Raw genomic sequence first — 24,804 nt, forward strand, 5'->3', positions numbered from 1 at the left:
CAGAACAATGTTTAACTTATCTAATGCCTCACTGTTGGATTTTCTTTGCAGGGTGTTCAGATAAGTTAGCTGATGTCACAGCTAAGAGAGATTACACTGGCTGTGTCTTACTTGGCAGTGATGTTTGTAACTAGCCTCTAAGTCTATCTCAAGGACTAAAATACATTTTTTATTAGAACACAGCTCAGGTGAATGATGACTAGAGACTGGAAAAATAATTTCTAACAACTAGTAGGCTTAAACAATGGAGCTATTAATTAAATCAGTGAACACAATATTTTGACAATATTTTCCTTAAATAACCAGTTTTCCTTAAAGATACGTTTTATCACATCACAGTACTCCAACATTAATACAAAAGTTGAACCTATAACAAATGCAAAGATAAGTAAAAAGGTGACTCTTATTTTAGCAGTTCAACTTCTGTGAATAAAAATAACTGAGAGATTTGCTGTATTAGTGTTGTTAATATTTGTAATCTCCACAATCCTTGGAATATAAGCAAGTGATCTGGAACTGAACATTCTTGATACAGGATCTGAGGAAAAGAAAATGTGAATATTATGAAGTCATCTTCAGCTAAGTGTCTGTCAGAAATTCACTTACAGTTCATGGATAGTACTGAATCTGTTTACATGTACAATTCCTTTTGCCAAACTAGTTATATTTAAAGAGTCAGATCTGAAAAATGCATCCTTAAGTATTCTTTATGATTGATCTAATTGATGCCCTATCCAGGCAGAAAGCTAAGTAGGGTGCCAGTATGAAATTCCGATTCCTAAGAGAATGCAGATGCTTCATAAATTGACATGATGGTAATCTCATTCTGCAAATCTCTTTTGAAGGTGGTAATAAAACAACACCAGCAGGCTGCTAAACAATAATCTAGGGCATCATCTAATGAAACTATAATGAATATGTTCCTTATTATGATAAGGAGAGACTCTATATGAAGATATTTCTATATTTGTAATACCAAGTGAGAGGGTGAGAGTTCCTTAAGACACCTGGCCAACTTCAGTTTTTTTCTGAGAGCAGAGTGTTCCTCCTCCTATTCTGTCAGATGTGTTGTACCTCCCATGAAGTCCAAAGTATATGACCCATATACGACATGACGCTTTTGAAGCACAGAATGATACCCAGTGGGCTTTTCATCTATCAGTACAAACCAGACATGGTCTCATTATGTCTGGTAAAGGAGATTTTAAATGTAAATCCAGGCGTACTGGCAGGAATGTGGAGGAAAGTACTCTCTTTCACCGAAGTGGCCAGATTTAAATGGTTCAGCATCCATATAGCCTTTAGTCACTTCTTGTGAGACTTTGCAAAGGAAAATAGATAGTATTTGAAAAGATTTACTGCATTTATTCTGTTTTAGACAAAATCATGCTCCTACAGAGAAGCTGGGAGTCTTCCATTCAAAAAAGTCTACCAATAGTCACAATGTAAACAGAACAATCAAAAGTACGTAGTAGAAAAAGAACACAGATTTCTTAAGAACCTTGTCATATCTATCTCCTCAGTGGCACCTTCATCGCTTAAAGACTGTAAACAAGTTGTCGTATCCAAATTTGAGACAAGCTTACAAAGCAAAAAGTTTTGTGTCTTCTAATTGAAGTTTTCTGTATTGAGAAAATAGGCAACCAGTGAGGAAGGCTCAGTGGTGTTATATATCGCCAATTGTTGATGGTTTGAGGGTGTGACAGAAGGGGATAGCTTCTTTAAGTTATGGAGCTTTTACATAGATATTTTCAGGAAATGTCAACAGCATGATTATAATTTCATTAATATCATCTTTACTTACCATTCATCTCTTTTGTTAGTTATACTCACTTGTTTACCACATATCTCTAACTGTACAATCTATTTCTATAGGATTCCTCACAATGGACCCTGTTAATTACTGGGTTCCTAAATGTTGTCATAGTACAATATATAGTATTAGTATTTACTAAATATTACAAAATAGATAGGGAAATTATTAATAGTATTATTGTGACTAGCTCACCATGAAGTTAGTAAAAAAAAATGTAGATATGATGAAAATTTTGAAATGATTACACAAACTGTTAGGTTTCATATTTGTCATTGCATCTTTAGGAACCAGTACTGAAACAATCCCACTGAAAATCTCTGTAACTGCCTTGATCAAGAGTAGGAAGGTGTGTCATATAAAAAAAATGTTCTTTCTAACAGAGCCACAAGTTTATTCTCTTCTGTTAGTCACTGCAGTTCTGGTTCTTTTCCAGGAAATAGCTTTTGGGCTCTACAACAAAGATCTGCTATTTAAAACTATAAATTTGTCAGATTACTAAAATTGCCCCATAGCTTCTTAACTAAGTGTAGAGCTGGCATAGTTAGCACTTATAAGTTTCTTCTCTGCAGCCCTGGTCTAGTTTTTTATGTTGGGATGGGGAAGGGGCCAAAATATCTTTTCATTACTGTCATATGATCTTTTTACTGCAAATTAGAGTAGGTGCCAGTCTAACCTACAGGCAAATGTTGGAAACCATAACTGGGTGTCTGTTCACAGCCTCTCCTCTTTCTCCTCTGGTAGGAAGAAATGAGACACCTTTTTTACTCATCAGACATTTTCAGTTCACTGCCAACTGTAATCTTCTATGTTTGTACCTTTGAGAAGCACAGTGAAAAATTTCAAGGGCTGTGAGCTATGCCTGGGCCACAGATAGAAATTGTTTTTTCTGCTGTGGAAATTATGATATTGTTGTGAATTTTGGAAGCAGAGCCTATCCCTGTCTGTGACTCACAGGTCTGATTTACCTCCAGAACAGCAAGGCAGAGGCCAAAGACCCATTGTTGGGATCTGTGGACCAGCCCGCTGTGAGGATGGAAAATTTTCAGGTAACGGAAACATTTTCTTGCTCTTACATTGCCTTTAAATGAAAATATGTGATTGTCATTAAATTTTAAGCATGGATTTAAAGCATATTTTCTAATAAAAATGTTTAATGTTCTGTAGTATTTCACGTAATCCTGAAATCTTCCTCCAATATTTATGGTTAGAGGCAAATGTAAACTAGAATTAAATATATAGGCCCACTACCTTTTTGTTGCTTTTAAAGTGGTTTATGTCACATCAATATAAAAATTATATTCTCTTTATCCTCTATCCAAAAAACAAACAAATAGTAAGTTACAATAAGTTGTAGTTATAATAGCAAGAAAAGACTATGAGATCCATGAGGTTTAAAAAAGTGACAGTCTATTCTAATTTTATTGCTAGTCATTTTGCTAATCTGAGCTACATAATTGATTTGCCTAACTGAAAGAAGCCTTTAAGCAGACAAGCCAATATAAATACTCAGATTGGAGACAGCTCTGTTTAATAACAGCAAGCATGTGTATAGAAGTATTTGTTTACCTCTGCTCATTTATGTCAAAATCAATTGTAATTAAAGAGGAATCCAACCACAGAAGTAGTACTTTAGCTGATTGTTCTCATCAGAAGTGTCATATAGCCCAGCGTTTAGGGCATGTCATAGCAGCTCATTATTTTCCTCCTGTAATAAATACCTGCCTATGGTCTTTTTATTTTTTCAGTAAAGGCAATTGCTATTCTCAAACTAAAAAGTAAGACACTGTTTTCTATCAATTCTGGGCAGTTTTCTGTTCATGTTACAGGAATTACTGAAATTATGAGACATAGTTATTTATATTCTCTATCAGACATTAGCTGCCATTTATTATCCGTCTACATATATGTACAGAAAATACATACATACTTTTATATCAATTCAAGATATGAAAATGTATACAACATATCTCATAAGTCTAAAGCAAGTACTGGTGAGATTTTTTACATAGTGTGTTTGTGATTAGACTAGAAGAATATACGCTACAAAGGATTTACACCTTGTTTCATTACTGAGTGAATTCTAAATGGAAATATTTTCAGTAATGAGCACAAATTCACAACATCAAGAGTGAAACGGATCTGTCTCCTAGGGAATTCAGTAGGAACTCCATGCATGCATTCAAAGGCAGATCTTCTTTATAATGTGAAAAAAGGGTCAAAAAACATGTGCATTACTGTTCTTTCTGTTATGGAATGAAGAATAGAGTATTTCCAGAGTGAAGGTAGATCAAATCAGCATTGTGAAACAACATGCTTCAGAAAGAAGACATACATTTTAGAATGAGTCCTTCAGTGTATTTTTAATTTGAAACTGTGAGTTAATAGCCACTCCAGTCAACTGAGTCAGCCAGCGATCTATCCTTGACAATTAATAATTTTTCAGCTTCCATATTTATAGAAAAGAAATAAAAAAGAGTCAATTAGAAGCAAGTTTTATATGATAGTTTATGCATGAGTAAACCTGCTAAGATATCTGAAACAGTATAGCATGTTCTAAGACAATAAAAAACCCCAAAAAGGTACTAACATTTTAAAATATTCAGTGTTATATATGTACTCATCTAGCCATATTTTTATTTAGTCTTCATCAATGAAACTATGGTAAAAAAAAGCTATTTTTATTGTATTTTGTGAGTAAGAAGTTCTTAGAAGAGAACTTGAATGACCATTTGCCAGTTCAGATCTTATAAACAGTGATCTGAACTCTATGTTGTTTAACTTCACATACAATTTCATAACATCATTTAAAAGTTTTTGGAGGGATATGTGTTTATACGTCTAGGTCTAGTTCTAGATATATGTCCAGGGTTGGTATAGGGGAAATCAGATTAAAAAAAATATATCTATATAAATATATATAAGTGTGCATAAATATATTTTTAAAATCCAATTTTCTCTCTACACAGGGCTGGGCATTTACTATTCTATTATATGGAATCCGTTGATACACTATGTAAAGTTAGTGCATGAAACATTTCTTGAAAATGCTTGTATATTGATGTTTTATGCGTATGGTTTATTTACTTTTCATTTACTTTTCTACTTTGTGTATGTATATGTAATTTAAATATTATGGTTCAGTTAAATTATTAAAAATACTCTATTTATTAACTTATTTGACTACATTGAATCACTGTTTAAACAAAGAAAAATTCACAAGTCTGTTATTGTTATGCAAATGTCACATAATTAGTGAGTCAAAGTAAGATATCTCAGTTTTAGCCATTGAAAGGAAACAGATATCTAAAACATTAATTAATTAACATTATACTGCAATATATTTAGGGTGAAATCAGTAGCCAGATTTAATTCTGTTCACAATATTTATGAGGACAACACAGGAAATTAAAATAAAAGGGGTTTTTTGCCTTTAGACAGCTACAAAAGCCAGATGATAAAAATTTCTCTCCTGGTAGTATAGAATTAAATAGAGTCCAAATACATATCTTAAATTGCATTTTATAAATTTCCAACATACCTTTCATCCTACACTATTTTAAATTTCTAACCAGTATACATTTCCTATCTAGGTGACTGTTGCATCCAGCTAGCTTGTTTCCTTTTCTTTCTGCAGCTGATAATTTAGCAGTTCTATTTTAGTGTATGTTCTCCCATAAGTGCATAAAGCACTTCTGACTGTTTACTCTTAAAGCTCCAGAGAGTTAGGAAAACCTCTGGGCTGCTTCTGTTTATTGTACACACTTGCACTGTTAAGGGTTTATTTTCATCAGGAGGGTGACAAGTATAGAGATAAAGACTGGTGGTGCATATCACTCTACCAGCACATACTGCTGTACAGCACAGTATATGATCTATTTTACATATATATATTTACCTTTAAATTGATTCTATTTTCTCATATATACTAATTTGGCCCTTGGTGGTGATAGTTCACTCCATATTTACAGTTTCTACTGCTAGTACAAAAGTGCCTGTTCGATTTTCTTCACTGTCTGCTAGCTGTAGTAGTCAAAATTACAGGCTAATGGTGAGATAAGCAGCTTATAATGTATGATAATCAATACTCAAAATCCACTTCCTATGATGTGACATAAAAGAATGAAGTGAAAAGGCACAGATTTTCAAGACTAGAGCACCAAAGTTTGTGCAATGAAGGTGATTTTCACTTCAAGGTCATTCAGTATTTGTTTCTTCTTTTTTGGCTTCATATTTAATTCAGCCACTACTAGGATGCCCAGGGAGCAGAAATGGAAAGTTAGTCGATACTGTGAGTATGAATGCAAGCATAAAAACTGCTTTAGGAAATGCAGGAAATGAGAACAGTAAGGAAGATATGGCAATATATATAACATACATATGTTACATTATATATATTTATTTTACTTAGAGATTGCCAGCAAACTTTTTATCTTTATTGGAAGTAATGAATAAGGGAAATACCGTGTAAGAGTTATCCTCATAACTAGTTTATATGTATGAATATGCATAAGAATTAATAATTTTAAAACTTAGAACATAACTTGATTATGACTTGATTTTAAACTATTCAAGGAAGAGCATATATAACGACACTTGGGGGTTTTTTCACACAAATGTATCGTTAACAAGTGTCAGTTCAGAGTAAATTATCACATACTGATTTAACACATTATTGTGACATAATACAATTTTAAGTCACGCTCATGTCTTTTTAGGAACTGGAACAGTCAAAACTTTGCATTATCAGATTCTTATAGATCACCTTTGATTTCTCTTCTGCAGTGCAACTGTCCATGAATCTGGTGATCATGTTTTAAGATTACTACAGATTTCTTTTCTAAAGTAGAAAAGTGGTGATCACATACATTTTTCCTATCTTCAGGTCAACAAGTTTGTTCCGCTTTTTTGAAAGACTTGTTGTGCATATCTCTGTGTGTGTGTATGTGTTCTATTCTTATATTATTCTTACTGATAGTGTTTTTGTGTAACCGGAGTTCTGAGCACTTTATAAACACTAAATTCCTCAAATAAAATTAATATTTGCACCCAAATGCTCATTTTGTGGAAGAAAACTCTTAATGGCTGAAGAGCAATGTTTAGACATTTGAAATCTAGAGATGCTAAGGAATTTATTCTACCAATATCCAACTTGGATGACAGTTTTTTAAAAAAGAGATTTAAGGGATAATTCTGAAATTTTCCTTATCTCTGACATTGATGGCCTGAACATATTTTATTAGCGTAAAATTACAGACAAGCTAAGGTTCTCAAAGTAGATTTTTTTATTGTAGAAAAGGAAATATCAAAATTTATATTCTAAAAATGCAGAGAACGGAAAAAAATCTTTTTAAACTATTATTTGAAAGACATAAGAATGTAGAAGTCCTATCTGACAATACCATCAGTTCCAATAGTGTGTCACAGTTTGTCATTCTTCCAAATTGTATGTATTGAGCAAATCCATTTTCACTTACTTGCAACAAAACAGAGGAAAACTGATTACATGATCTATACTCATGTCTAATAAAACTGCAATATACACTTTTTGACAAGCTTATATTTAATGCATACTGATGGAAAATTCTAGTTCTCTGCTCTCAACAGGACCTGTAGGCTTTTTAAGAAAACCTTTTTATTCTGTGACTGTCACACAACATAACAATTAGGAATGAAATGGAGGTGACAAAAATGAAAACCCAGCATGATCATATTTATGAAGTGTTTGTATTTCCAGAAAGGCAGTCATTGCTCAGTTATTTGATTTGAAAAATTAATCCTGATAATGCCTTTTTAGTTCCTTAAGTACTGTTCACTCTTTCCTAGGATGAGTTTTACAGAACAAAGACTAACAGATTTCTACGGCAGATTAGTTTACAGATGAAGCTCAATTCCACTGAGAGTGATTCTCTAATGACCTCTTTATACTTCCGTTGGGCTGTGTGAATGCTTTAATACATAGAGAACAGAGTTAAATAAATCTATTGTCTCAACTAACAGGTTTATGCAATCCTTCTGAAATAGTTTAATTATAGCTTATTCTTTTTCTCCATAATTAAGAAACCAGATGTCAAGTGAGCCCATCACGTGTTATCACATTCTATGCATTAGTTTAAAGAAATCCACTTATAATTAGTTTTTTCTCTTTCTCCTTTGTTTTACAGAGCAAGAAGAATGTGTTAACTGCACAGATGAATGCAGAGTGCTTGGTCATTCTGACAGGTGTTGGATGCCACAGTTCCCTGCAGCCAGTCAGGCTGAGAATGCAGATTATCGCACAAATCTCTTTGTACCCACAGTTGAAGCTAATGTTGAGACTGAGACATATGAAACTGTGAATCCCACTGGGAAAAAGACTTTTTGTACATTTGGGAAAGACAAGAGAGAGCACACTATTCTCATTGCCAATGTTAAACCTTACTTAAAAGCCAAACGTGCCCTGAGTCCTCTGCTTCAGGAGGTTCCCTCAGCATCGAGCAGCCCAACCAAGACATGCATTGAGCCTTGCACCTCAACAAAAGGACCACTGGATGGTTGTGAAGTGAAGTCAGGAGCCTTGGCTGAACCAAGCAGCCAGTACTTGTCAACTGACAGTCAGTATCTATCGCCTAGTAAACAGTCAAAAGACACTCCCTTCATTGCATCAGATCAGATGGCTAGGGCCTTTGCAGATGTGCATTCCCGAGTGAGCCGAGACTCAAGTGAGATGGACTCTGTTTTGGAGCAGTTAGATCGTTCAGCCCGGGATCTAGGCAGGGAGTCGGTGGATGCCGAGGAAGTTGTGAGAGAAATAGACAAGCTCTTACAAGACTGTCGGGGAAGTGACCCTGTGGCTGTCAGAAAGTGAGGGGGAAAATAAGGACAGGATGGCAGTTGCATTCCTCTTCTGCTGATTAAAAGTAAATAAATAAATAAATCCCCTCATTGTAACAGATTTACAGGAATGAAGACCAATGCTGCTTTAAGGCTTATAGTGAACATCTGAAGTGCCCACAAGTATGTTCTTTTCACTGCTCTTTCTTTTTGACAGATAACACTGGTTTCATTTTGACCAAACCTTCATTAGGACAGAGTCAAGTACACTAAGAACAAAATGAAAGAAGGAAAGACGGTGCCATTTTGACAATCTGATAGGAAGGTGTGAGAAAAGTGGAATGGAAATACATCTGATACTTTAAGACTGTCCTCAATAGCTGATGCTGACTTTACTGTTTACGCATAAACCCCAAGAAAACAGGGTTGAATAATTCTAATCTGTGGTGGGTTTCCAGCAGTCACCACAGGCTTCTACTGAAAATCCTAAAAAGAGTTCTTGTAGTAGTCCAAGCGACACCAAACATTAACATTCATTTGTGGTAAACATTTATGTACAAAGTTATCTGCCACAAATATGAAGAGAAAAACAAAAAAGAACAAGAAAAAGAAAAAACCATTCCAGATCATTATTCAACAAAACATATCCTGGTCATTAGTAAAACACTTCATATCTCATATTAAGGTTAAATGTAAAATGATATAGTCCATCTTGTCCTGCACACACATAAGGTAATTCACTTGATAAAAAAGAAAAAAAAAAAGATTTTAATAGCTATTTAGCGTTTTAGTGTCCAACAAAAATATATATAGTTAGCAGTAGGTTTTAAAAAAAATGAAGTAAAATAAAGTTTGAAAAAAAAAATAGTTGCCTTTAAGGGTAAAACACAAAATAAATTAACATTATTAACACTTTTTTATTCATTTGTGGACACTAAAATAGCTCAGGAAAGTGAAAATGTCTTAGACATCCACAGAAATCACATGATCATTTAAATGTGCAAATGTAAGAAGATTCAGTGTGTTTACATCAAATGACATATTTTTATTGATTTATTGCAGATTCAGTGCATATGAGCCAAATTGTTGAGTGTATAAGAGCTATATTGTGTATTTTATTAAATTAATATATAGTTGTGTTGCAAAAATATTTGGGCTTATATTGTAAATGGCAAGTGTTGCCTCAGTAGCTGTCGAACTCTATGAGTTTTGTTTTTTCCTGCTTCCTTTTCCCCATGGATTGTGGGAAGCAGCGCCTCAGAGCAAAGTCTCTTGTTTAATGTATGGTCTACGAAGTACTGCAGTACATAATCTGTTCAAAATGTGTTTGAGTGACCTGATGGAGCTAACTGAACAGCCTACAAATACATCCATCAGTCATGGTTATGTGCAAGTCCTTGTAGAAGCTTCTGTTGCAAACCCATGTTTAATAACAAAAATTACACTTGAACCAACATCTGGAACCTCCTTGTTGTTTTGTTTTGTTTTGTTTTGTTTTTCCAAATACATGCAGTTAGCCGGTTTAGTGTAGGATATTTGATTGACGAGATGCCACCATTCTCAATGTTCTGTTACTAAGTTCATAGAGCTGAAAAACTTGTCAGTGCCAATGTGGCATGGACAGTATTTTACCTGATTCTTTATAATGTGTGATTTCTTACTGCAGTGCTACACATACACTGCTTATTTTGGGGAGCTGTTTTTGGTTTGGTTTTCATTTGTCCTGAAAAGTATTTCCAGAATTACTTGGGATATAGTTTCTACTTTTTAATATTTTTGTAAGGGTGTTTTTATTGCATTGGAAAAATGCAAAATTGCCTTCAGATGAAAGTTAAAAGCAACCTTCATTCCAAATGAACTTACACAGAACAAGAAGTGGCAGAATAAAAAAATGTCTGTCTCTGAAATTATCCCTTATATACTTCAGATACTCTGTTGGAAATACCACTATGGCACATTATTTAAGAGTGTTTTATTTAGTTTATTAATTAATATGTACTATATAAACATATATAAAAGAGATTGACAATCTAAAATCTCACAAAGCCATAGTTTTCATCATTTCAAGAAAGAAAGTTGACCCAACAACCTGTTTTTTATTGGGCTGATGTTAAATGGTGATTTTAGCTAATCAGTCCTACAATGAATTGTCTTTGGGAGACAACCATTCTGACAGTTTGCTTTTAGCTCTTCCTTTCAAAAAAGCCAACAATTACATTAAAAAAAAAGGATCTTGTACATGTTTTATCAAACTACTCTCCATGTTTTGGACAATTTATGTATCTAAAATGTGGTGTTGTCTGTGTTATATATTTTAATATTTTTTTTTTGGCCAGGAGACCCAAGATTGGTTTTGCTTGATAGCTTGATAGCTTGAAATTCCATAGTGGAGAGGATTTCTTATTGTTTGGTCAGTCTCTTATACGTATTTCCGTGGTGCCCATCACTTCAGTGTCTGTGCACCAAGTCTTTAGCTCTGCCAGTGAGATCCATTATTCAGCAAAATCTAAGCCAATATGTAAATGCAGTCAAGTGATAGAGATTTGTGTATTTTATAAATGATTTTAACACTGAGTAACCAATTGTACAATTCATTGTATGTTTCTGAAGACATAAACCCACAACATTCTGAGAAAGGGCTGTGCCAATGTAAGAGGAATTTACCTTAAGGCTCTCTGTCACTAGTGATTTACTAGCTTTAGCTGTTTAACACATTATCTGTATTTAGTAGTGATTATTTATTTACCACTCTGAAGTAATTCAGAATTCATGACTCACAGCTTTATAGAAGAGTTTAGGAAATCTTGCTTTTATTTAATTTGTCTGACAACTGCCTTGTGTTGTAGATCTCTGGCATACTGCTTCTGATAGGGATTTCCCAGGTTAAGTCTGTTCACAATTTTGAATGGGTACATAACAAACTAATAAACCAGCAAGCTTATACAATGTGAGTTTTGCTGGTTCAGTCAAAAGTAATACGATTGTGTGTGAAGCAAATACTACACACAAAAATATTAGAAAAGTGGTTTATCTCTATGATTTCTCTACTATCACCACTGGAAAAAGAGGCAGCAATGAAAGATGATGAGCTATTTCTCTCATTCCTTCCATATATGTTTTATCAGACCAAAAGAAAATATCTGACACATGATTATAAAGGGAATGGCGAAGTTAAGGAAAGTAAGTTAAGTAATTAAAGAAATTGTACTGTACACTGTGAATAAGGTATTCTATATCTTTATTATTATTATTATTGAAAGCCAGCAACTGTCCAATCAAACCAGGACTTAAAATCAGAGCTTTCCACCCCCTCCCTCCTCTTTCTTGGAATATTTATCAGGAAAGAGATTTGCCTGAACTACAATTTGCTACTTAAGAATGCAGCTTTCCCAGTCCAAGTTACCCCTAGAAGTCAAATATTTCCTAAAGTAGAACAAGATATAACATTCAAACAAATTTACAGGCTGCTTACTGTCCAACGGAAGGAAAATTGCTGATGTGAAGAGGGAATCTGAAGCCTAGCATAATGTATACTCACTCATTATTGTTTAATTACTTAATTTTGACATCAGGCAGTGACTATTATTGCATTCATTCAAATAGGAGTTTTGGCTATCAAGATTTGTTGATTTGAAGTGTAATTGAATGAAACCTGGTTAAGATTTTGACTTCTCTGGCCCAATTGTGATACAGGTTGGCATTCACATTTATCAGCCCCTGTCTCCCCATATGGCTCAAAGTTGCACCAATGACTGGTGAATGACACAAAAACCAAACAAAAGCAGCATACATTGTATGGATTATCTCAACCGCTATTGTTTAATGGCTGTGTTTAATGTGACCTATCTGGAAAATGAGGACTACGAATAAAAAGCAATTACTAATAGTGGTGTTGCCTGCTTTTGCATTCATTAACACAGAAGAAATGTGTTAAACACTGCATACCACAGGGAGCCTGATGGTAATTACTTTGGAAAAGCAACTTGTGGCAATGCGGCTGTTACAGCTAGTTATCAGTTTGCCAAAAAAAAATGACAGTTCCTGCTTCATTTATTAGAAATGTGTAACCGTTCTCTCTCAACAGGAATGTGGTGAAGAGTTTTCATCAAGCTGAGTAGGTTTATCTTTTAAGCAGCTGATATGCTGAATCCCTACTGGCCATTATTTGCTCTTAGAAACATGGATCTGAATAAAGGATAAATTGGTGCACCCGTCTGAGTTCACCAAAGGCATTATAAATGAGGGTATAAGTTCTCAAAGACAGCCAGTCCAACATGAAAATCAAAACACTGGTTGGCTCTGCAAGTGGAGAAAAAAAATCTGAAGTATATAATGGGTGGGGGTTTGGTTTTATTTTGTTTTGTTTTATTTTAACTTGTCTTAGGAGTTTTCTTTAACGTGTCTTTTATTTTTATGTTGCTGCAAACAGTGTGACAAAAATGACAGGAAAAATATCACTAAATTCTATGTCTAGTTATGTAAATTTGTTCTTATAATTTCTTTTGTTAACCTGAGTTTCTTGGTTTGATTTTTTTGGTTCTGTTTGAGTATCATGATCAATCCTTCAGAATAAGTATCACTTTCTATCTGTTCCTGTGAGATTGTCACAATGACATACCAAAGAGTGTAAAACTTCCATATGATAATTTTGGGGGTTTTGAGGGGGATTGGTCTACTTTTTTCTTATTTATTTGTTTGGGGTTTTTTTACCAATAATTAAGGAAATAGGTATTGCTTTTGACAGCTAAATAGAATTTTAGTTTGTTTGTAATACTGCAGGTATTAGGAAGATATGACTTAGTTCTGCAGGCAGAGTTACCTTTCTCCCTTCATGTATTTCCTACAAATTTATTTATCAGAAACAGAAAGAGCATACATCTAGTTAACTGGCTAGTCTAAGCACAGAAAACTCCTGTTGTTTTCTTCTCTTTTTCCTGCTACATATTTTTGTCTTTCTATAAACTGAATTCCAAAATCTAGTGAGCTACTGTTGGTGCAGAGTCCTGCCAGAATGTACCTTATGCTGCTGAAAACCACAATGGGCATGTGACGTTCCTCTTACTGTCTTTAACAGTGTCTAATTCAGACTTTGGTGGTATCCATAGTATATGTAGAATAAGTCATAAACCATCCAGGGTTTTCTTTACCCAGAATACAGAGTCATTGATTTCTCATTTGGAAAGTGGCCAGTCTGTCAAACAGAGATTCTTAGATCTCCTTTAAGCCAACCACGTATAACTGCTCCAGGGTGTTCACTCATGAGATAAATATCCTATACTTGAGTCTAAGACTTGAAAACATCTGAAAGCTTATTTCTTCAGTTAGTAATGTTTCCCTATAAATGAAATCTCTCCAGTAGAAAGAAGAGACAGTTCTTTGTTGTATGTATAGCTTGACTTGTGAAAGGTCACCTTAGTATCAGTAGTGCATGCAGGAATGGATCGGGGAATTAATGAGCCATCTAAGAATTTTCTGAGATGTATATTCCGTAATGCATATGTTATTATTCAGTGGAGAGGACACATTATCTTGCTTTATTTATTACTGATGGTCTGTAATAACGCCTGACTCACAAAAAACATTTAGTTCAAGTTGTGGAGAAACATTTTCCTATGACTAGGAGATCAATTTTTTTAATATATTTTTTAAAAGCTTGCTTCTTTTTTTTTTTTTCCCCCTAAATATATGCTGGTCAAATTGTGTGTCTTTGATTAGTTTTAAGAATGGAAACAATGCTCTGACATGATTCCTTTCTTTAGGTTTATTGGGCTAGAAGAGATTATTTGACAACAAAATTATATTTTGACCTAATGAGAAATGGAATAATTAAAATTATATTTCTGAAAGCACATTGTATTTAATACCTTTAACATCAACTTTATGGAAATCTTATTAAAGTGCACCTAATGAATTGCTACCAGAGAGCAAGTGAATCAGATAGATATCCTCATTTTTTTCCAAGTTCAAAACAACATTGAAGTTGCATCTAGAAATCAATTGATTGCTAGTGTAGTCCAGAAAACAAATTTCTCATATATTTTCTAAAAGAAATAATATTTAACAAATTTGCAAGAACATTTTGTAAAAGCTGCATTTTTATGTTATTTTAGGGGCAATCACAAACAGAACTCTTTTCAGTGGCTTTATTTGAGAGTGATAAAAAAAAAGGATCACTATGTTTGCATCAACATTAAAATATCTGTCTGACTAGCCAAAACTAACATTTACCTGCTTCTGTTATTATTGTTTTTAGGACAATGTTCCCTGTATCTATTTTTTTAACTATTTAAAACAGAAATTTTTTATGGTGCTACATGCTATAATGATTTCTGCAAATACCCCTTTTATTAATTACCAATCTTTCTTTTTCCTGTTCATTTAAAATATTTTCTATTGAAAATTTATCTCATGCAGAGAATTTAGAGCAGATTCCTTGTTTGTCTTCAAAGATATTTTACACTTTTTACCACGTAATTAACAAAAAATTTAATCACAGTATTTGTAGATAAGACCTCCATTCATTTCTTAAAATGCTTTAGCTTAAAATTTCATCATATTAAATTTGCTAAAAATATTTAAATAATATTTTTATTTTCCAATTCAAATACTTACCTTTTGATGAACAAATTCTTCATTCACTGTTGTTAGTTCACTGGGAGAGCCTTTTAAGAGGAATATCACATTTAGTAAACAAGTAATCTCTAAATCAGAATGTTTTCTTGATAACTAAACACCTTAACAGCTATTTCATCTTTAATGAAAAACGTCTATTTATTTATTTATTTAAATTATAAGAAAAATTATCTGATATCTATGTTCTGGAAAACTAACTAATGCATTTACTATTTTCTAATTGTAATATGGTTCATAACAATATGAATATATATTAAGGGACTGTGTTAGACTAGATGAGAAATTGCATTTACTCCAAGTACACTTTGAGTTTCTATGCTTAAAACCATAGTGGCTGTAGGAATGATTTTCTATTCCCTGTCTCTCATTCTAAATTCAGAACAAAATGAATACAAGCCACTACTGTGTCATTTAATAAGGATTTGTATCACACCAAGTGAATATAGTAAATACTGCAGAAAAGAATACATGTGAAACTATTTTAATAACCTTATGGTGCTATTGTGTTATAAGAGATTTAGAATAGAGATTAGAAGCTGTTAATAAGCCTTTCTCTTTGACCACAAGATAAGCTGCTTAAAACCACTTAGGCTTTTCCTCAGTTCAATGTATGTAGTAGTGGAAAGCTCCACAAGGAAAGCAGTGGGCTCTGGGCTTCTTTAGTGCTATTTCCTTCTGGAAGAGACTTCAGAGGTCAGTAATTATACTTCCATAACAACTTTTGCACCTCCATGCACCTGTGTAAGTGAACCAAACTTCCTAATACATAACAACTCACTGATACTCAGCACTCTACTGCTATCTGTTTAGTTGACTCATTTATGGATGCAAAATGGAAAGTGGATTACTTTAGTTCACTTAAGCTTTTTGTACATGTCAAAGTAAGACATAGAAATTAAAAAAGCCGGGAAAATGACAAATATAACATTATTCATGGACACTTTCACTTCCACAACTCAGCTAATCAACATGTTGATGACTATCAATCCAACACCAATCTTTTCTAAATAGACCTCCTCCAGTTGATTAAAATAGGAGGGAAGAATAGAAGATCCAGAAACCCAGGTAACACCTATATAATGCTAGTAATTACATACAGTGTTTCCAGCGCTTCTCAATAATCTTTCTGGGTTACTAAATCTTAAAACTATTGAAACTGTAAAGGCTATTGTGACTGGAGACAGAAATTAAGATAGAAGGAAAAGGAATATGATGCTTTGGGCAGACATTCAGTTCCTATTCGTCTCCCTTCAGCAGAGGTGAAACATCAGAGTCCCACCTTCCAGCTCTATCTGTAGAAGACTTGGGAACAAATGGAGGAAGTCTGAATCAAACAGTCTTGTTCAAAAACCTTTCATAGAAGTATGCCAAGCTTGCTGTGAGATCAAGAACATAAGCTTGAGACAGCTCTGCTGATAATCAGTAATTCCTGTAGTCTAAGGTACTATTTACATCATCTTCTGCCTGGAATAAATTCAAGCCTTTATGGACAATGACAACACTCAACTGTAAGGAGATACCAGGTGCTACTACCAAATTGTGAATCACTTAGGCTTTTTGTAAGGAGATGCCAGGTATCCTCATTCACTTTATTTCCCTCATCCTGAGTGTTTGTAAGGCATGCTAGTAAATGCTAGTCCACATCTCTAAGCCTCGAAGTGTGGTCTGAAGAAAGACTAGTCCTTGTTCAATGTATGTGTTGCTTAGTAGAGAATACATTTTTGCAGCAAGATAAAATTCATATATAACTGCATTTGAAAAGCAACCTGTCTGCTCAGTTTGCTTTTATTTCTCTTTATCAAGAATACAGAAAATCTTCACCGTCAATGATGATAAAAGCATGCTGATTTTTAACAGCAGCATAAATATTAGTCACAATCACCATTCCAGACTGAGGATTTTATTTGACATAACATGCACAACTATGCTACAATTATGTAAAAATGGAAGTTATTATGAGCTGTAATTAATATACTGTGTTACCAGCCAGCTCACAGCACTTTGTTAAGCATCCTTAGCTTTAAAGACTACATTAGAGCAGTGGTAAAATGTATACTAGGTTCAGTAAAGCACATCAACAGCCCTAGGATTTCTCTTCTATCAGTGACTAGCATTATCATCTACATGTGTTGCAGATTTGTTGGATTTTATTTGTGCTGGAATCTTGCTATTAAAAGAAAAAAAAAAAAAAGCAAGTAGTATAATTGCTGATTTACCACCACTGCTTAATCTAATTCCATTCTTAATAGTCCATTTGCATAGCAGAATTTGCTTTTTATTTCACAGAAAATGTTATGACTCCACCTGCCGTAGTTCAGATAATGTATCAGAAAGGCAAAACAATGGTACAAGAAAAGTAGTGACAAATCACTCACCTTTTATAAAGCAAATTAAGTATTGGAGGGAAAAAGAGCACCTGTGTAGCATCTTTTCAGGTTAATTAAAAGTGCACCAATAACCCCACCTCCCTAATTTCCATCTCTCAGTTTCCATTTGTCACATATTTGTCACATGCCACTATCCTTGTAAAATTTTATTTATTGTGAAGATTATGGCAGAGAAACTGCAAAGATAAATGTAAGCATATAGTACCTTATCAAACTATAATATCACTAAACGTAGCAATCTTCTTATTGACATGGACCTAATCCAGACACTACGCATCACATATAAATTACAAGCCATTACATTCTGTCCATAGTGAGGTGAATGAAACAATAACAAAATAAGGATATTTTTTTGTTGACATTTTATATGTATTTCATTTTATTTTTCACTTCCTTCAAGGCTCAAATCCTATGGGTGACAGCTGTCATTTTAAAGGTGACTCATTACATTCATTTACAGAGTCCCCTAACAGATGGAAAGGTCTTTGTTTCCCAGGGAACACTGACAGGTTATGATTTTCAGAGCTTTTAATCATTTTAACGAAACTTATACACATCTGTCAATTACTCTATTCAGTAATGTTAATAATATAGCAATCTGAGAATGACAAAAGCACTTTCGTTTTCTTAAAACCACAACTTTTCCATCAAGACTGGAAGAATGGAAGAAAAATACTTTTGAAGAGCTGTTTTCTTCCAGAAAAATGAATATAAGCACCGGTGTACTGGGTCTGGCTGAGATGGAGTTAATCAGCCCCAGAGCAGCCCTCATAATGCTATGCTTTTTGTTGCTAGCTAGAAAAGTGTTGTTAATATACCAGTATTTTGGCTACTGAAGAGCAGTGCTGGCACAGGACCAAGGCTACCTCTCCAACATTTCCACCCAACCAGTAGACTGGAAGTGGGCTATATCTTGGGAGTGGACATAGACAGGACAGCTAACCCAAACTGACCAAAGGGATGTCCCATGCCATGTGATGTCTGCTCAGTAATAAAAGCTAAGAGAAAGAAGGAGGAAGGGCGTGCATTTATTATTGAGACATTTGTCTTCCAAAGTGACCACTATGTGTACTGAAACCCTACTTCCTGGGAAGCGGATAGACATTACTTGCTGATGGAAAGTTGAGAATAAATCTTTTGGTAGCTTTTGCTTTTGTTTTTTTTAAAACTGCCTTTATCTTGACCTTTGACAGGCCTTCTTTTGTCTAATTTTCTTCCCCATTGCCTCCACATCTTCGTGTACTGCTGAGGATGGGAGTGACAGAGCAGCTTGGTGAGCACCTGGCATCCAGCCAAGGTCAACTTGCCACAATCAGTATTAGTAATAACAGTAACATTTTATTTTTATGGTACCTGTTCACAGAGCTTTTTTTCCTCTCCTCCTGAGCTACATTGAAGCTATAAATCATTAAAACATACAACAGATAAAACATGACAAGCTGGAATCACATGAATAATTAAAAACAAAGTCACTGTGCAGAATTGATAATTTTGGTCAGGTACGGAATAAAGGCCTTCGCTATGGTGGTTTACTGCTCCTCATTGCAATACTTCAAGCTTCCAAGACTTCAGAATAGAGACAACAGATGTATATGTACTAGTAGATATGGTGGCTCTGTCTCATATCTAAAACATAGTTCATTAATTTATCCATTCATTCTAGACCTGTGGCCATAGTCCTCTTATGTAAACCAGATTATTTTTTTTTTCCTAAGACATTACAGGATATCCACATAGTTACACAGTCTTTCTAAAACAATTACAGTATTTTGTTTTGTTTTGGGTTTTTTTGAGCTCTATAGTGTTCAATATCACCAGAAACCTGAGAATCTAAATATTAACTCTTTAGTAAAACATCACAGCACCTTTTTCCTTTCTTTTTTTTCTTTTTTTTTCTTTCTTTTTTTTTTTTTTTCTTTTGTCTTTTAGAATTAGAGGGTATGGGGGCGGGTGGTATCTACTACAAAAACTAGAATAGTCACAATTTTTTGCTATGTAATCACAACTTAACTGCATCTTAGTAACAGAACTCTTCCAGCTTTCAATGAAGTTGCATTTAAAAAATTTCTCAATTGAAGATGTTTGTGTCATCAGTCAATTCTGAGTACTATCTAATATCATTACAATAGAAGCATAAGAAGCATTTTATATTGCAAAGGTATTACAGAAGCAAAGCAAAACAAAGCAAAGCAAAACAATCCAAGGTTCTGGACAGAGAAAATCTTATTGTCTCCAGATCTATCACAGCTGGAGCAGTAAGACTGCAAATTCTTAGGTTACAGTCTGCACAGGCAATACGTACTAGAGCCAGGAATTTAACTTGGATTTCCCTAGAAGCCTAATCCAGATCTTAACAACTATAACCACTTTTTAATCTTCTTCTGGAAGCCCAAACAGGTTATGGATCAGAAAGGCAGTTGCTACAAGTTAACCATGTTCTGTAACAGTTTAACCCCAGCCTTTAACCTCTTCTCTGTATATTCTGTATAGTCACTCTGCCATTCTCCCAGAGACAAAATAGGAAGGGTATTTCCCAATGTTTTCTTATGGCCTTAGACTTCTAAGGTCCTTGATAATTCTGTATATATTTTCTTTGAAAGAGCACGGACTACAGTCAAATGCTGTTCTGTAAAGTAAAATAAGTGGCATCTGGCACCATACAGTTTTGTTATAATGAAAACATGAGGTGGTTGCCATTACACAGTCCTGTGCTAATGAGAACAGTAGGAAACTAACATTACAATGGTCTAATGAAAACAGGAAATGGTCGGTATTAGATTGGTATAATGAAAACAGGAGGTGGCTGGCATTACAGTTATACAATAAATAAATTAAGATTTCTGGCACTACCAATATCATCTACATTATATATGATTGCAATGTGCAAGAGAGAGGCTTATACAAAATCAGGGCCAGTGACAGTAAAGAGCATTCTTTGTTACAACACTTCAGAAGCAGAGGGGTGTAATTTTCTTTCAAATTTAAAACTTCTTTTCGGTAGTTATAAATAAGTGAAATAGGGATCTGATTTTTTTAAAATGGATATAAAAATTATACAAATTCTTCTTTTTATTTAAAATATAATAAAAAGCGGTACATTTTTGGTGCCGGAATGTAAAAGGCTGAAAAAGCTTATTGAAAGTGAATTTCAATAAGATGGGACTTTTTAATTAGCCTCCCTCTACCCTCTCTTCAATTTGGCCTAACTATCCAGTGTATAAAAATACTTCAGAATGTTTCATGTAATGCTGTGAATGAGAGCAAGAGTAAAAAAACCCACTGAAGAAAAAAAAGAAAAGGCAGAAAATCAATCATTCAGCTGATGGGCTTTCTACTAGGAACAGCAGACTCTGGTGTTTTTGTTCTGTATTTATCAAGCTAGCCTCTCTAATTGAGCCTTTTTAATTATTATTGCACAGGAGAGTCTTCTGTCCAGAAGACAACCACAACCTGTGCAATCATCTTCCATTTTATTGCAACTTTTAGAGCCATCAGAAACTGATTGATTCTCATTGTCCTTAATCTGGCCAAATTCACCATCAAGTTCGTATAATTCAAGATCAATGCATTAAGATACTGCATCAATCCACTTGTATGGTACTTTTCAGCCCCTCAGTTTCCGATTTCTCATCTTCAAGCTCAACCACATAAGTTCTAGACATTTTTGTTTGAAACCAGTCAAAATGAAGCAAGAAAATGTTTAAAGTATGTTTCTCAAAGAGCAATTAGCATACCGGAATGTTACAGAATAAAACACTGTGCTTCCCCTAGCCTGGTATTTTGCTGATAACTTTGGTTTCCACGCTTAGATTGCAGTGAAAATATTCCAGTCAGGTAGCCCTGAGTGAAACAACAGTGTGATGCAAATAAGGAACAGATAATCAAATCAAACTTTCTAATCAAGTTTTGCTATGCTGATTCTCTTATTTCTCTCTAGCCTGCAGTTTGCATGTTGTTTTACAACACTGCAGAATTAGCTTAAAGAGTAAATATTTGCGAGTTTATAGAATCCTGTCATGTCTCACATAGACCAAAGAAGGAATGAAGGAAAATAATCTTCCTGTGCAGCTTCTGTTACTACTTTAATTTCTTTACATCTTTGCTGTGGTACAGAGTGAATCCTTTGGAAGGAGGTGAATAAGAGGTGAAGAAGAAACCAGAGGGGTAAAACAGGGTGAGTGATATTAGCAAATTTTCTTTTCCTTTTGTTTTTATTTCTTCATCAGATAACTGAAGAAGAAAGAAAATAAATAGTCACATCTTACAAAATAGATCTTAAACTAAGACGTATGGCACTGGAAGCAGCCTATGCCTTAGAAAATCTGCTGTTATGCAGATTGTTGTGTGTGCAAACCACAGACGCAGCTTAATCGAGATAGGAGGTGACACGTGCCGTGCATCTGAGATTAGTGTCTGGCCCTCAGCCAGTAATGCTGGCATCCCAGGACTCAGTCCTCTGCCAAACTTCTGCTGGGATTTGGATTCACTGAATCCGATTCACAGTCTTTAATCCTCCAAAGCAGTATCACTTTGAATTGTGGAGCTTGCAAAACATCCAGGTGGTGGTCTAGCCATGACAGTGACTGTGTAAGTTCAAGAAGTAACATACTCTATTTCAGAGTTATACTACACAGAAAGCTTCTAGCTCTCTACACTGCAAGTCTTAATGTTGGAACTCATCCCTCTTGTTTTTCTTGCATTCATTATATTGCAGGGACAATAGTCCTATTAGCCGCTGCATAAGCCTTCTAATCTTTTTGAAATATTTGAGATCTTACAAATACTGTATGCTATAAATCTACTTGATGTGTCTCGTCATTCTGTAAGCAATATTTTTCATTAGCTTTGCAATAAAATGGCATTTTGCCCTATTTTCAAACTAACAAATTTTGTCAGGGTTGGCATCTTTATTACATTACCAAATATATCACTCAATAGCACCTGGTGTAATTGAGTCTTGTTATATGATTCAGATAGTTTCTTAAACTATGGATTTTTCAAAGTCAAATTTTCTGGCAGAAAGAATATAGTTTTAATAGAATTTTAGATAAATAGGGAGTGTATCACTGTAACTACTCGCCTTGATTTAAAATAATGAATTGATCTCTCCCTGTATAATATTCAAGATCATTTATAATTGTGTTGTACTGAAAAAGCTGTATAAAAGCCATTTGATTATGCTTGATTTCTGGTTCACATTGCACACTAAAACTAGCACCTGACACTCACGGTAGAAGGCGAATGAGTGTGACAGTGAAGTCCCTATAGGAACCAAGGTTTTTAAGCCAGTTTAAATAATAACAGAGAATATGCTCCCTTCTGGATTTCTAAGCAAGTAAGGGAAATGGCATCACAAAAAAAAAGTACCTATCTTTTAATGGAATGCAGGAATTAAAATTTTAAAAGTCTAGCAACACACACACACAAACACACAGGAGAGGAATCATGCAAAATAAAAGACTTAAAACTGAGCCACACAGATTCAGTTAAACTACATTCTGAGCCAAGAAGTATTTGCTTAAAACAAAGGAGTAATTTTATATAACTACGCAGTTAGCTAAAAGTTTTCCATTTTCATGTGCATCTGTAATCTCATATTTGGTCAGTTCATAAAATTACAAATATTTAAATGGCATCCAGACATTATTGATTTCTCTGTAATTGTTTTCTGCTTATATTTGCAGATTGAAGAAATATCCGTAACATCTAGACAAGTATTTAAGATGTTCTTATTTTAACCGAATATGAAGACTGGATTATAATTAACATTTCCACATAACATAACACTTTCTGTCTTTCTCTACATTACTAATTCAATTTGTAAATTATTCTCACACATTGCATTCTTATAACTTTACTGCTAACCCAAGGCAGATAAAACACAATATTACTTACTCTAAGGCACTATAATTTTTTAGGTGCTAATCACTGAAAATTTGTGAACTATATATGACCATGAGAGCTTCATATCTTATGTATAGCCTGGAATTTCAGTGTACACAAGAACTATTTTACTACAGTGTATAGTTGAGTCAGATCAAATCAAGTAAGTGGAGCTCACTCTAGCCAATTCTTGGTACATCTCCAAGGAAAATACAGTGAGATTTACTAAGTAAACTGGACTGTTTACCAGTTGATACTGTCCTTTTCTTCTCAGTCAACATTAAACTGATCAATATTAATCTAAATTATTTCACCTGATAAGTTCTCTGCCTTTTAAGAGCTCAAGGTAGGAGCTCTGCTCTCATTCTTCACCTTTCCATCCTATGATAAATTAAAAAATTTGCACTAAGCATTTATGGACTGCTTCCAAATGTTCTGTCACCTGCAGTATTACATGGCTGCCAGAAGTAGCAGAAACAGAAACTGGTGCTTCAAGTAGGCTTGTTAAAAGCCACATTTCTACTACCATCCTGGTTTTAGGAAGAATGGAGAGGTCATCTTGCCTTGAGCTTCTTTTTGGATTGAAGGTTAAGAAACATGTCATTGATTGTTAATGGCTCAATGAGAGTTCTTTCAGCTAAACTATATTTACTCATGGGTGTCTTTGGAAGAGACTTCAGTTTGGATTATTCTATTAGCCAAGGAAAGATTTCATATCCTCAGGAAAAAGCTGAAGCTTTCCAGGAGTGTTGTAACTGTGCTTCAACTATTGTTCAAAAGAAAAAAAAATAGATGAATAGTTGAATACAGAATTATACGATCAACAGCAATTATATAATACTGATTCTTTCCATGCAAGCAATCTCATTATAACTAATATTTGTGCAATAACTACATAAATAGCATAAACAGCTACAACCCCTACCATTCTATGATTCTATAAATGGAAATTGTTTACAGAATATTACAAAGAAGGCACAGATTTTTCTAGAATTACTGTAATGTTCACACTGGCTTGTGTCAGACATAAGTAGTAAGTAAATAATTTCTATTTGGACATGAAATGTATTTCTAGGAACTCTAGTAATAGAGAATAACAGTAATTTATAGCCATGCAAAAATTTGTCTCCCATTAACTATACATTCTTATGACATGCAATGTGATTATTAAGTTAGCCAAAGGAAGATTTCATAGACTCAGGGAAAAGTTGAAACTCTTAAGGAACATTGTAATTGTACTTCTGTAACTGTTTAAAAAGGAAAAAATAAGTCTTG

General features: G+C 34.2%; 1 protein-coding gene across 1 annotated transcript in view; it reads left to right on the forward strand.

Annotated features, from left to right (window-relative positions):
* PCDH17 (protocadherin 17) overlaps window positions 1–8,660 on the forward strand; it is an 84,880-nt gene extending 76,220 nt beyond the window's left edge. The window contains exon 4 of the mRNA XM_062020492.1: window positions 7,978–8,660. Coding sequence (XP_061876476.1) covers window positions 7,978–8,660 — 683 coding nt within the window. The remainder of the gene's footprint in view (window positions 1–7,977) is intronic.
* Window positions 8,661–24,804: the final 16,144 nt, after the last annotated feature.

The sequence above is a fragment of the Colius striatus genome, chromosome 1 (genome assembly GCF_028858725.1).
Source record: "Colius striatus isolate bColStr4 chromosome 1, bColStr4.1.hap1, whole genome shotgun sequence".
NCBI lineage: Eukaryota > Metazoa > Chordata > Aves > Coliiformes > Coliidae > Colius > Colius striatus.